General features: G+C 39.9%; 1 protein-coding gene across 1 annotated transcript; it reads left to right on the top strand.

Annotated features, from left to right (window-relative positions):
- Positions 1–997: 997 nt before the first annotated feature.
- triap1 (TP53 regulated inhibitor of apoptosis 1) lies at positions 998–1683 on the top strand. The gene has a single exon (XM_074679956.1). It carries the CDS (start codon positions 1110–1112, stop codon positions 1332–1334), a length of 225 nt encoding a protein of 74 aa, XP_074536057.1. The 5' UTR covers positions 998–1109; the 3' UTR covers positions 1335–1683.
- Positions 1684–13657: the final 11974 nt, after the last annotated feature.

The raw sequence follows: 13657 nt of genomic DNA, 5'->3' as shown, positions 1-13657 counted from the left end.
TCAGTTTTGAAACGTATGCTCAACACCCACTTTTTTTAGTCTGGGGTTTTATGTAGAGTTTTAAGTTGAGACCAGATTAAAACAAAGAACCTCATGAATTAAAAACGGAACTGTTACAACATGATGCACACACCACACATTCGGATCTGTACATTGCACACTGAAACCCAAGACACTTTACATGTTTCACATTTTAAAACATTTTTAGATTATATTTCCGCATCAGTATGTGTATAAATATGTTAAGTGTTTATTGCATGGACTGGCAGTCTTTTCTTATTAAAAAACAAAAAAAAACAAAACAAAAAAAAAACTATTTCACTACATATCTTTATAAGCTGCCAAGAAAAGAATATCTTAAAAATTACAATATCATAATTTTCAAACCCTAATGTGCTTTAATTAATTTCATCTTTTGTAGAGAGACTATTAGACTACTTCTTTGAATTACTTGTATCATCTTAGCAGCTTGTTTTTATTGCTTATATCTATCTCTGACTTTCATTCTCACCTTTTTTATTTATTTTAACTATTAAGATGTTAATTCGATTTAATAATTTTGCTTATTTTGAACTTTGAACTGTCTTAGAAATATGTAATTTTAAAGCCGTGCACAAGTCTCTACTATAAATGATCTCTTTTAAAATACTTTTGCACAATATTTTATTCTAGGTGTTTCAAATACAGCTGTTTGAGTTTGAAACTGCAAAAAGGTGAGTTATTTATGGTGGGCAAAAAAGGTAACAGTTGTGTTTGAGGTGAGAAAAAGGACCCAGCTACTTTTTGTGAATGAGGGGTTTAACAGTAGGTTCAATTACCTGTGAGGAACTCTCCATATCTTAGTCCCTTTAGTGACTGAGACACCTTTAACTTGGATCCTACAATCGCCCCTGGTCATATTCAAGGTGGGGTTCGAGAATTTCCTCAGAGTGATGACTCATTCCTAATAATCTATCTCTGATGCGTCATGACGCCACATTACGCGGTGCTGTTTAACCAGCCAATCACGTGACGCCGTTTGAGGAAAGCCACGCAGCTCCTGCGCTATAAGCAATCGAAGAAATCCTTCACATTCCGGTTTTCCGTCGCTTCTGAGTCCGCTCGGGGAGATGAACAGCGTCGGGGAGGCCTGCACTGACCTGAAGCGGGAATACGACCAGTGCTTCAACCGCTGGTTCGCCGAGAAGTTCCTGAAAGGGGACCGGAGCGGAGACCCGTGCACGGAGACCTTCCGGATGTACCAGAGGTGCGTGCAGAAGGCCATCAAGGAGAAGGAGATCCCCATCGACGGAGTGGAGTTCATGGGCCCGAACAAGGACAAACCTGAGACCTGAGTGAGAGGAGAACACGCGTGAAAACACGCGGCAGCACGACGCTACACACCGTCAGCTGGATGGTTGTGCTGAAGTGGATTAATGTGTGTTTTTCTGAGTTTAGACACACAAACTGCCTCATGAGGATGAGTTTTATTTCTCATTCTCACAGCTGCTATCTTCCTGGGGGACTGTGGGCTGCTGTAGGCACGGGAAGACTGCTTTAAGAGCTCAAATACTGAGATATGTTGTTATCGATTAGCTGTTTCAGATGTATTTAAATAACTGGTGTTGGCTGCAGCTTCACTAACGAGGGGACAAATTGCTGTCTGTTTTATACCATGGCATCTTTGGATTCATTTGAATTCATTTGAAAGAAGCTTCTCAAGCACTCAATAAAAAGTAAAATATGATTCTGTCTTGAGTTTTAGTTATTTTTTGTTTTGTTTTTCAATTTTTTTTTTTGTTTTTCACAAATGTTTTAAAATTAAGTTAAAATTAAAATAGTGATTCCTTCCTTTAAATTGTTTATCATTACATGCCATATGTGCATCATGATAACTAAGACAGTGGTATGCATTTTTTTGTGTATTTCCAGAAATTGACCTTTCGTTAATTAAATTCTGGTACCCTTAAAGTCTCACCCTCCTTGGGGATGCTGGATGCTGGCTATGTTTACATGCACTCTATCATTGTGTTAAAGGGGACATATCCTGCTTGTTTCTCCTTTTCTCTATGCCAGACTAGGATGCCTGTAAAGCATTTCTGCCATCAGTCCAAGTCATTTAGTTCCTTCATTGCCCCACAATAGCGTTCTCAATATCCTCATTTTAGGCCATTCTGAAGATCTCGTTGAAACGCTCCGTTTGGAGAATGACCTCCAGTAACCTCGCAACGTCACAGCCCTTTGTGCTCTGATTGGTCAGTTCTATCAGAGGGGCGGAGGGGGTAGAGCCAGGGGGCGGTTTTTGCAGCATGGCAGTATTTACAAAATCGCCATATTGGATGGGGCAGACCGAGCGAGTTTGCTGTTTGCCAAAACTTCACCGTAAAGCATTGATAGCACTAATAAAATGGCAGAGTGTAGGATACGTCCTTTTGTATTGGACCCTGAGTCAGACCCGGACGGTTCTGCAGCTCAGGAGGAAGAAAATCCACCTGGACACAGATCATCTCAGGACGCTTCAGTGTGGTGAGTCAAAGCGGTACTGTAACATGTATAGTTTATACATGGAAATATAGGCAGACTTCACCAATAAACTATTTCTATAACAGGGCTCCATCCTGCTCCTTCACTTTTCTCTGTCTGTTTTATCCATCATGCTGAAAGTGTAGTCTAAAGATCACCTCTACCGTCAGTTCCTCACTATGTTATTACCACAGCATTATTGTGGTCCAGGTTCACAGTGCATGTCAGAACAAGCATGCAAATATCACAGTCTCACAATTATCACAACGTCTGCTAAAACTACAGTGTTTTAACTGCTAATTCACCATGTAAAGCCGAGCTGCTCAGCAGAGCAGAGTCCCTGCATTCAACATCTGAAGGGGAATACTCGGCTCTTGGTGGGTGTATCCCTCGGTGGCGGTTGTGTGACTAACTGACATCACAGAGGAGGAGCTGCTTTATCAGATTACTCCAATAAGAAGAAAGGATCCTCATGTCATCTCGAAGGTCAAAATCTCTCGGCCAAATGGCAATGACCTATTTTCAGAGGCATCAAATCTTGTTCTAGGATATCAGAAAAAATACAATATCTCATTTTTAGAAAATTCAGGGGTGAAAGGTCTTGTTTTCAAATGTATTATTTTATATGTAAGTATTAAATCAGGGATCAGCATGATATGTCCCCTTTAAGGTAAATATTCTGGTTTCTGAAATAACTGTTAATTCAGAATAACCTGTTTACATGCCTGTGCAAACAAATATTCAGGTCAGAAAAGGAGAAACCCGGGTTGATTATCGGGTTTTTGAAAAAGGGTTATCGTTAATATACTGAATATGAAAGGGTAATGACTGCATGTTTAGCAGAGTAAATACTCAATTTAAAATATTATGTTGTTTTATTTTTAAATTAAATATTCTCAGAAGCCTAGTGCATTTTTTCTGTAATGATATTCGGTGAGAATTAGTGTTCTTATGCACCTTCAACCTTCTGTTTGTTGTGTATTTATCTTTATTTAGTTCCTGTTACCTGTTGTAGCAGGGGGGTCTGTCATTACTGTAACACACAGAGACACAGACGTGACGTAGCTGCACTTTCGCGGCTAAACTCGTGCATCTCCTGTTACGGTAAGATACGTCTGTGATTCTCCCTATTTTTTGTTTAAGCTAGCTTGTTAAAACGTTCACAAATCTGCTCCAGACTGTATAAAATGAACGTTATGGCTTTTGTTAATATGTTACCGAGTTTTGTCATCGATATGGGTTGTTAAACGGTCTTTTAAATGACGTTAATCACGTCGGAAATTTTCGTCTGATTTGCATATTCTGTGACCCGCTGCAGTGGAGAGACCATACCACTGTGTGTGACTTTGTTGTGTGCTGCTCTCCATTGGCATGTTTAGATGTTTTAACTGCTGCTTTGATGTTTTGAAGATGAGGTATTATACATTATATAAACTTAGAAGATTGTATTCTATATTGTTATTTTGCTTTACACTCTGCTTTACACGCTCTCTAGTTTTGAATGCAGACTAGAGTAGGAATGGGGGTCTTTCAGAACTTTACTCTTCAACCCACCGCTATTCTAGGATGTGACAGCCCGTAACATATCACAACAATAATTACTACATAAAGAATTCAGCAAATCTTCATCATCAACAACATTTTGCCTTAAAAAGACAAATTTTCAGGTTAAAATTTCAACAGCTTTGTCGTTTTTTAATTTATTGACACCAAATCACCTCTCGTGTGTCCTGGACATCCTCTCACAACTATCACAGCAAGGGATGGGTACCGAATAAGGTACTTTTTTAGGTACCGACCGAATTATGTCAAAAGTACCGGGTATCGATTCATGTAAAATCAAAAGGTACCATGTTTAGGTACCTAAACACATCCTTGTGACTGTGAGGGAGTGGAAGAGTGGGCAATTTTCCATGCTGGACATGAACACAGCATTTCAAGGTTATATATTGAAGAATATATTTGTTAAATTGTAAAAAAAATATATTTTTTATTATTGAACAAATTGATATTTTTTACCACATAAACACAAAAAAGTACCAAAAATTGGTACCGTAGAGTACCGGTACCAATTGCCAGGTACCGGGCATCGGTACCGTATCGTTTCAAATGTGAAAGGTACCCATCCCTTATCACAGCTCTTAGTTTGTTGATAAAAGGTCATAAAAAACCCACTGAGACCATAATCAGGGGCCAGTCGCTATTTTTCAACTTGGAATTTCAGTAGCTTTGTCTTTTTTTTTTTTAATTTATGGACTAATTTAATTTAATGTGTAGGGGTGGGAATAAAAAACCGGTTCCTGTTGAGAATCGATAAGAAATGTTTCAAGTAGGGATATATGATATTATCGGCACAATATCGGTATCGGCTGATAAAAGCTCAAAAATACGTTATCGGTATCGGCCAGCCGATAAGGTGCAATGCAGTTAGGATTATTATTATTTTCCATCTGAAAAATTAGCTCCTCAAATAAAATGTAGCACTTCATTTATTTGCACTGCAGAGCTCTGTGTCTGTCACCAGGTTGTTACAGTAGCTCTAAAATAATCAAATGCAACTTGGTTATGTTTAAAAATGCATTGTACATTTAAAGTTCATGTGATCTAAAGAAATTATTTTTCTGTATTTCAATACTGAATGTCTTGAGTTTGAAAAAATAATACAATTCTTATTTATGGTAAAATCAAATGTTTTTTGTCTTGTTTTATGTGTGTTTCTTAAACAAATAAGACCGTCACAATAAGAGTAACATATAAATTCCAGTACAGGATAGACTTAGCTTTCTTTACAGTGAAAAAAACAAACAAACTTGTGATTATCAGTATTGGTATCAGTATAGGCCAAAAGGGGTTTGGATATATTGGCATTTCGGATATCGGCAAAAATCCAATATAGTGCATCCCTAGTTTCAAGCCATCAATATCGTCAGCCTTTGTGTTTAACGATTCTCTTATCAATTCTTTACATTGTGCCTGAGCCGCCGGGCCTTACGTAGGCTAGTCTGCTGCAGCTATCTTAGCTTAGCAGTTAGTTAACGTTTCCCAAGAAAACTCTGATTCAGGATTTTCAGCTTGAAGTTTTACTGAAGAACTGACTTCATAAAGAAATGTACATCACTCTCTCTCTCAGGAGATTCATATTCAGTACATTTGGAATGGTATAAATCACCTTATTTACCAAAATATCAAAATAGCGCAAGCTTAATGCTAATGTATATGGGAAACTGTATTGATATGCTAGCATTTAGCATACATCAGTATAACTTCAGCTTCAGAATAGAATTTCAGCTTTCATCACAGAAATATATCACATCGACTCTTTGTAAAAAATACTAAGAATTTCACATGTCAAAAGCTAACAGGCACATGGCTGACAGAAAGGTTCCAAACAACTTAAACTATTGCTATAACCACTTTGAGACACTAGATGGCCTACTTGAATTATTAATATATCACAACACAGTACATCACTGTCACATTGTGTGAATTTTTTTTTACCTGTTTCTCTATAATTATGCCCAGAAATATCCAGACTCAGGGACCAATTACATTTTATCCACTTACAGTATAAACTCAATTAAATGTTGTTGACACAGAAAACCTGTAAAGCTACTTTTTGTACCAAGAAGATTCACAACAGGAATTGATAAGAGAATCTATAAAGAATCAGATTGATAAGCAGAATGGATAAGGGCATCGGTATTGACAAACCTTATCAATTCCAATCCCTACTAATGTGTCCTGGTCATCCTCTCACAACTTTCACTGATAAAAAAAGGCCAATGTTTAATATGAAACTGTGTTCACCCCGGCAGAAACAATACGTGACGCAGGATACCTCAGGTTATCATTTCAGTGAGTGACTAAAAACAGCAGCTTGGAGATGGAGTTTTCCGTCTGCATCTTTACTCTCACCAACACAGGGTGCGCGCCCAAAGACGCCAAGCGTTTCAGGATTGGTACAATATGCACACATACATCGGCTGCACTGTAAAGTGACATTTCTGTCAGTAACAAGGGTAACAGCCACATTTAAAATGGAAGATATCGAGCCTGTAGTCCACAGAGCGGATCGTGGCGGCATCAGATGAAGTAATGTGCGGGACCACCAGACGCCGTCGTATCTATGAGGCCTCATAGCTCGTCAGATGTTACAGAGTTTCCCTAATGTTTATACGCCAGGAAAAGAGAGATCATAATAATTGTTCACGAGTCCAAGTCAAGTCTGAAGTCTCTCTGTGTACAACTTTTCAGCTTAAGAAATACAATGTGTGGCGGAAGTTCCACCCATGACAAAAGATCCAAAAGAGTGACCGCCACGGTCAATGCGCGACACTTGAGAGTCCTGTATACAAATGTATTGTGAACATATAAAAAAGTCGTGCAGCTCCTGCCCGGGGGGGAGATATTTAATTTTTAATCATTGAATATATTACATCTGGGCTTTTTATCTACCACGGATGCACGCTTAGCCGCACATTGGATCAGCCTGGTTTGAATAATGTCTCTGAAAATCAGCTGAGCCTGGAACGAGTTGTGGCTAAGACTAAAGTGGCCGTTTATTCAAGCCACGTTTATTCAAGCCACGTTTATTCAAGCCGGGCGGTAGCCCAGTCTTTTTTAGCCAGCTTCGTGGAATACCCCTCAGGTCAAATAAAGAGAAAACTCGTCAGCACAGACCATGACGGACGCTGAATGTGATTCTCCCTCATGTAAGCAAGTCTAAAACATATTTCTCTAAGGGGGCAATAAAGTATGTCGTATCGTATCGTGTGGTGTGGTGTGGTGTGGTGTGGCGTGGTGTCTTGTTGTATCGTATCGCACCATATCGTACCGTATCGTATCATGGCGTATTGTATCGTATTGTACCGTATCGTATCCTACTGTGTCGTGTTGTGTTGTGTCATGTCGTATCGTATTGTATCGTATCCTATCGTGTCGTATCCTATCGTGTGGTATCGTATCGTACCATATTGTACCGTATCATATCGTGTCGTATTGTATCATATCGTGTCGTATTGTATTGTATCGTGTTTCTGTCTTGTCGTATTGTGTCGTGTCATATCGTAAATGCAAACATGTCTCTTTAACACTCACTGAGCTGCCGTCTCTGCAACATGCCAGAGATAAGATTCAGTGAAACGTCAGCGGTTTTTGCCATAGCTTCAGCAGCTACAGTGTATTACGTCACTGTATCTTTGTGTCATCAGGTCACTGCAGGACAGAGACTGGCTCAGAAACCTGAACTTAAACAACAAAGTCCAGTGATAACACAAAGAACTGAAGGCTGAATAGTTAAAGCTGTTCAGGGTGTAAATGTTTGAAATAACAAATTAAAAACTTTGTAAACAGGATCTGTCTCCAGGTTGTGCATTGGCGCTCTTTTGAATAACACTCTGTAAATATTTATAAAGCCAGGAGACAAGTTTTCTGGAGTTAAAGGCTTTCAAATCAAGTCTCAACAGTTCAGGGTGTTTTTTGCCCCCTTCTTTATTTTATTATCCTCTAATTTTTTTCAATGGATAACAAGTCAGGCCTGCAGGTAGGTCAGTTCAGCACCTGGACTCTTCTACTACAGAGTCATGCTGTTATAATCCTACAGAATGTGGTTTGACATGTGGTTTGGGGTTCATGTGTTAATCAGAAACATACAAAATAAAATTCTTTAGTGTTGAATCAGCTGGATTCATTAGTCTTACTTTCTGTTATTGCTTTTTTTTTAATGACACCACATTCATCTGGACGACATGTAGAAGTCCAGCTCAAGTGTTTTATTTGCGCTGTGAACACTTTCGAGAGACTCTGGAGCTGGTTACAGCCTACATCTTTACTGAGTTACAGCAAAAACCAGAGGACCAGAAGAGACCGTGAGAATTTACCCCACTGTGTTTGAGCTTGATTCTGATTGGCCCTCAGCTGCTGTAACCTGGATATTCACTGACATGTTCAGCTGAAGGTCTCCAGTTTACAGGGTCACTCTTTAAAATGGAACACCGGTGCTGTGCCGAGACATGTTGGCACTATCAGGCTCCAAAGCAGTCCGGCTCGGTTTAGTACTGTTTGGCACGGTTTGGTACAGTAAGGTAAGCCTCAGGTAAGCCCGATCCCGTTTGCATTTCCACAGCAAACTGTGCCTTCTCTTGGTAGGCGGTGTGTAAGCCGGATGCCGAGAGTCGCATCTGTTAAATAATAGCGTGACGCCATAGCAGCACGACACAGTGTACCCCGCTAATAAATCCAATGAAGAAGAAAAACTTGACACAGTAAACAAAGAGCAACGATGGAAGACATCCAGCATTTGGTCCTCTCTGTGATTGGGATGTAGCTCTTTGATACAAAGAACAATCAAGCTTTGTTTCAGAGAAGACTGTGTGCCGCCAGGAGAAATGCAGCTGCTGTCGCACAGGAAGTGACGATTCTTCAGACCAATCAATGGTCTGCAGCGTTGTAGCTCCACCCTCTGAGATCGGATCGGTCCAGTCTGGCACCCATCTGAAAGGGTCCCAGAAAGTGGGATGGATCGTCTTGGTTATTCGGGAATCTGTCCCTGGATAAGTCAGTGGAGTCGCCACAAAATGCGCGCCATACAGAGACGAACTGAACCGGTCTGCTTGGTGGAAACGCGGCTAAAGAAGACTATCGTTTAGGAGGTACCACACCAAGACTGTCACAGTTGGGGGTCAGCTTATTGGAGGGGTAAAAACTCCCAGACTCCCAACTCCCTGGACCTCTGTAAAAGTACTACCCTACCAAGCCATCAAAGTGTCTCAAGACGTCTAAAGACAATTTTGTACATCGACAGAGCAGAACATGGGGTGCAACCTGACAGATTTTTGTGTATTGAAGAGATTTACATCTTCAGATGGCTTCAGACATGGTATGTATGTCCCAAAGATATCGTTACGTTACTGTATCTTGTTTCAATTGGAGTATTATGATGATCATATGATAATGGTCTATTTAGATTTCACTGTAAAAATGTATATAATGTTACTGGAATGCTAAATGATGATTACTTATTTTTTTCAATACTTCACTTGCATTATTTCAAATTGCCTTGAGAGCCCTGAGTACTGGGATTGATGAAGAGACAATAACTGAATGAACAAGTTAAAAATGTGAAATATAGCTTCAGATGAAGAAGGATATAGTAATGTACTGTGATTTTTTAAATAGAACAAATGGTTTCAACAGAAGGTGAAGATAAACAGGAGGTTTTTGCATTAATGTGGTTGCTTTTGCTAAAAGGCTGACACCCTGTTTTGACATTGTCGTTTTCAATGTAGATTTATCCCCAGAACTACAGTGGGGAAAATAAGTATTGAACGCGTCGACTTCTTTCTCATCACATTTACTTCCAAAGCTGAAATTTAAACAAAATTTCTACCAGACATTGGTATTAACCCATTAATCCACACATGAAAAGAAATCACAACGTTCAGGTCCATAAATAATGATTATGTGGAATTAAGTACGATAACACAGGAAAAAGTATTGAACACGCTAACTGAGACTCATCTAATACTTAGTGGAGAAGCCTTTGTTTGCAATGACAGCTTCCAGAAGCTTCTTGTATGTTTGAACTAATGGCCCACACTGCTCAGGTGTGATTTTGGCCCATTCCTCTGCACAGATTGTCTTTAAATCTGGAATATTCTTTGGTGCCCTCTGGTGAACCCTTTTCTTTACTTCTTTCCACAAATGTTCAGTTGGATTGAAGTCAGGTGATTGACTAGGCCATTCTAACAGATTGATTTTCTTTTTTTGAAACCATTTGAGAGTCAACTTTGCCGTGTGCTTTGGATGGTTGTCCTGCTGGAAAGTCCAGCCACGTCTCATCTTCATCATCCTGGTGGATGGCAGCAGATTCAGATCAAGAATTTCCCCATACATGGCTCCATTCATTGCTCCGTCAGTTATATGAAGTTTGCCAACACCATGAGATGAGAAACAACCCCATGCCATGATGCTTTGCCTCCAAACTTCACTGTTGGTTTAGTGTTTTTTGGCTGATGTGCAGAGCCATTTCTCCTCCAAACATGGTCTGTAGTATGACAGCCCAAAAGTTCAGTTTTGGTCTCATCTGACCAGACAACATTCTCCCAGTATTCTACAGGCTTGTCAAGATGCTGTTTAGCAAACTTTAAACCAGCTTCAACATGCCTTTTCTTGAGGAATGGAGTCTCGCAGAATGAGGCCATGGCGGAGGAGTGCATTGCCTATTGTTTTCTCTGTAACAATTGTACCTGCTGCCTCCAAGTCTTTCTGGAGCACTTTCAGGGTGGTCCTTGGCTGGTTGAGTACTCTTCTGACTATCTTTCTGACTCCCTGGTCAGAAATCTTCAAGGAGCTCCTGTGCGTGGCCTGTTGATGGTAAGGTGGTGCTTCTTCCACTTGTGAATAATGGCCCCAACGGTGCTGACTGGAATATTCAGGTGCTTTGATATAAGTCTGTAACCAGTTCCATTCTGATGCTGAGCAACAATCAGGTTGTGAATGTCTTCAGAGAGCTCTTTGCCTTTACCCATCATGAGGTGTGTGGTATTTAACTGCTTGGTGAAAAAAACACCTTTTTTATAGGACCATCAATTTGCTCTAGCCCAGCTGATGATGGTTTGCACTTGTTGGAAGTTCAAGCTTTGGAAATAAATGTAATAAGAAAAAAGTTGACACATTCAGTAATTTTCTTCCTACTGTAAATGTAGACCCTGGTTCTCTCGATCGCAACCCAGCTTATGGTCTTAATTGAATGGACCCAGTTGTTTTCTTACTGCCCTCTACTGGTTTCACACTGTAGTGCAATTACTTTTAAATTCCCTCTGTGTGTCCCTGATCTGGTTTCACACAATCTGCCTTGTTTGGACCTACCTTGGTTTGGGCCTACAGAAACCATGTGAGTTCCTGAGAATGTCTTACCAGGGACAACCAGACCACGTCACATTAAACTCTCCACTCAAAGTAGTCTGTCTAATTCCTTCTGCCTGTTTACTGTGTGGTAAGAAGGCCAGTGTCTTTGTCTGTCTGGTCTCAGAGTGGGGAAATAACAGTTGTCATTATAATGTATATTGCAGACGGATGTTGGAGCAGCCTGAGAAGCTACTGGACCCAGACCATCTGTAAAAGAAGAAGGGAAACATCCTGTTATATAAGCTAGATAACAACAGCAGAGCCCTTGAGAGTGTCTCAGAGCCGGAGCACAAAGGAGAGCCAGACGATGTTTTCATTGAGTCATCCATCAATGTGTACCAATAACAACCCCGAAACTCTGCATGTCCTTGTGCACATGTGAAATCAGGTATTAATCAAACCCCACGACACCTTTGAACATTATGCATTGTGCTCTTTATTTGGACCAAGTAGGTGTAAAAAGTTAATGAAGACAACAAGTCATGACACCTCTTTACAGAGTCCTTTTTTGCAGAAAGAGAAAGGGGAATGTAGCAAAATCAAAAGCAGCTGGTTGACTCGTCACTGTCCATGTTATCTCTGTTTACAGATTCTGTGTGAGAAAGTCGAATCAGTGCTCACGGGTCTGGGTTTCCAGCATGAAAAGGGTTCTGGTTTCTTTTCAAAGTCTCTGCTGTGTTGTCCAATCAGGTTACCGGCAGGCTTTGTTGCATGAGCAGAGAAGAAACAGACCTCTGCTTAACAAACAACCATTCAGTTTCCTTTTTCCATGTGGCATTCATCCTACAGAAGTCGAGGCTGCAAGAAGAGATTGTTTATATTCAGTCATGCTTTCATTCAGTCATTGAAAGCAATGACTGAATGAATAATGTGCGATAAATACTGAATGATAAACCACTGAACACAAAAGCGACAGGATTAGTATGTGTCATCAAAATAAGGATGTTCAATGATGTTATATTTCAATTTTTTGGTAACACTTTACAATAAGGGTCCCTTAATTTACATTAGCCAGTGCATTTTTAAGCATTTTTCTCAGATTTTTAAGCATTATAATGTGTTCCCTAACATTAGTTAAACAAACATTAATAAGCTGTTACTGTCTAATGTCCAGAGTTACAGTATTTAGCATTAACAAAAGTTATACTATGTATTTAGTTATCTTTCGACAATAGAAACCTGACATAAACCTCAATAAATGTATAGGAATGCCTTATAAGCATTACTCAACCATAGTTAACCATTACTGGATGCTTACTGTAAAGCAGGGGTGGCCAACCTGTGGCTCGTGAGCTGCATTTGGCACTTTGCCTTTCGGTGTGTGGCTCTTTGATCCATTCATTAAAAAAATATGATTAGTTATGAGTAGTGGTGTGCCGATAAATCCAACATTGGGATCAATTGGGATTGATACTTAAGTTTCAGTTTCTTTTCTCTAGTATGAATTTAAACACACAAACATAATAAACCTTGCTTTGAAAATTGGAAATGTAATGATTTTCGTTTTAGGTCATTTTGTTTATGTGTGAGAGGAAGTGTGTTTGTAAGACCACGTGTGTGACGTGGCTCTCCGTAGTGCCACGGTCATTTTTGTGGCTCTTGGTTCTCTGACTGGTTGGCCACTCCTGCTGTAAAGTGTAACACGTATCTCTGAGGTAACACACGTTCATTGACTACAAACTTCTACAAACTATTTGCCATTAACTAAGCATTAGTTAAGTATAAGTTAGTCCCTAAGTCATTGTACAAAAAAGGAAACAAATTCTGTACAAAATCATGTTAACAAAATATCTCTTGGTGTAAACTGACATTTACTCTGCAGTCAAATAAAAAAATCCTCGAACTTAGAGTGCCTCAGAGCTTGTGGCAAAAGCTATGCGTTACTAAATATCAATCATTTAAAAAGGCACGCTAAAACTTACCCCAGAAAAAGAATAGAATAGAACAGAAAATACTTTTCCCCTAGGGGAAATTCACGAGTCACAGCAGCAATCAAGAAGTGCAAAAAGGTCTGTTCAGTCTCTGTCTCCTGTCTGCCTACAGCAGGTGAAGTTCCTCCAATGTGGCATTGGTGTCTGGTGTTAGCATGATGCTACCCTACTTTCTGGTATTTCCTCTGTTGATGGGTTAGCACGGCTAGCCCTGGCCTCTTATTGGAGATAGATCTTGCATTCCCAATAATGATCAATGGAAGGACAGGTCCATGTCGTCGCTTCTTAGCTCACACCTGAGAACCAGCACGTTGTCG

This window comes from Halichoeres trimaculatus, unplaced genomic scaffold (genome assembly GCF_033239565.1).
Source record: "Halichoeres trimaculatus isolate MK-OKI-2021-1 unplaced genomic scaffold, fHalTri1.1 fHalTri1_scaffold_9, whole genome shotgun sequence".
Taxonomy (NCBI): Eukaryota; Metazoa; Chordata; class Actinopteri; order Labriformes; family Labridae; genus Halichoeres; species Halichoeres trimaculatus.
This window is presented reverse-complemented; position numbering and strand designations above follow the sequence as displayed.

Bases quoted from the DNA above. Each gene is read 5' to 3' on its own strand.
- triap1 (XM_074679956.1), top strand. From the start codon at position 1,110: ATGAACAGCGTCGGGGAGGCCTGCACTGACCTGAAGCGGGAATACGAC.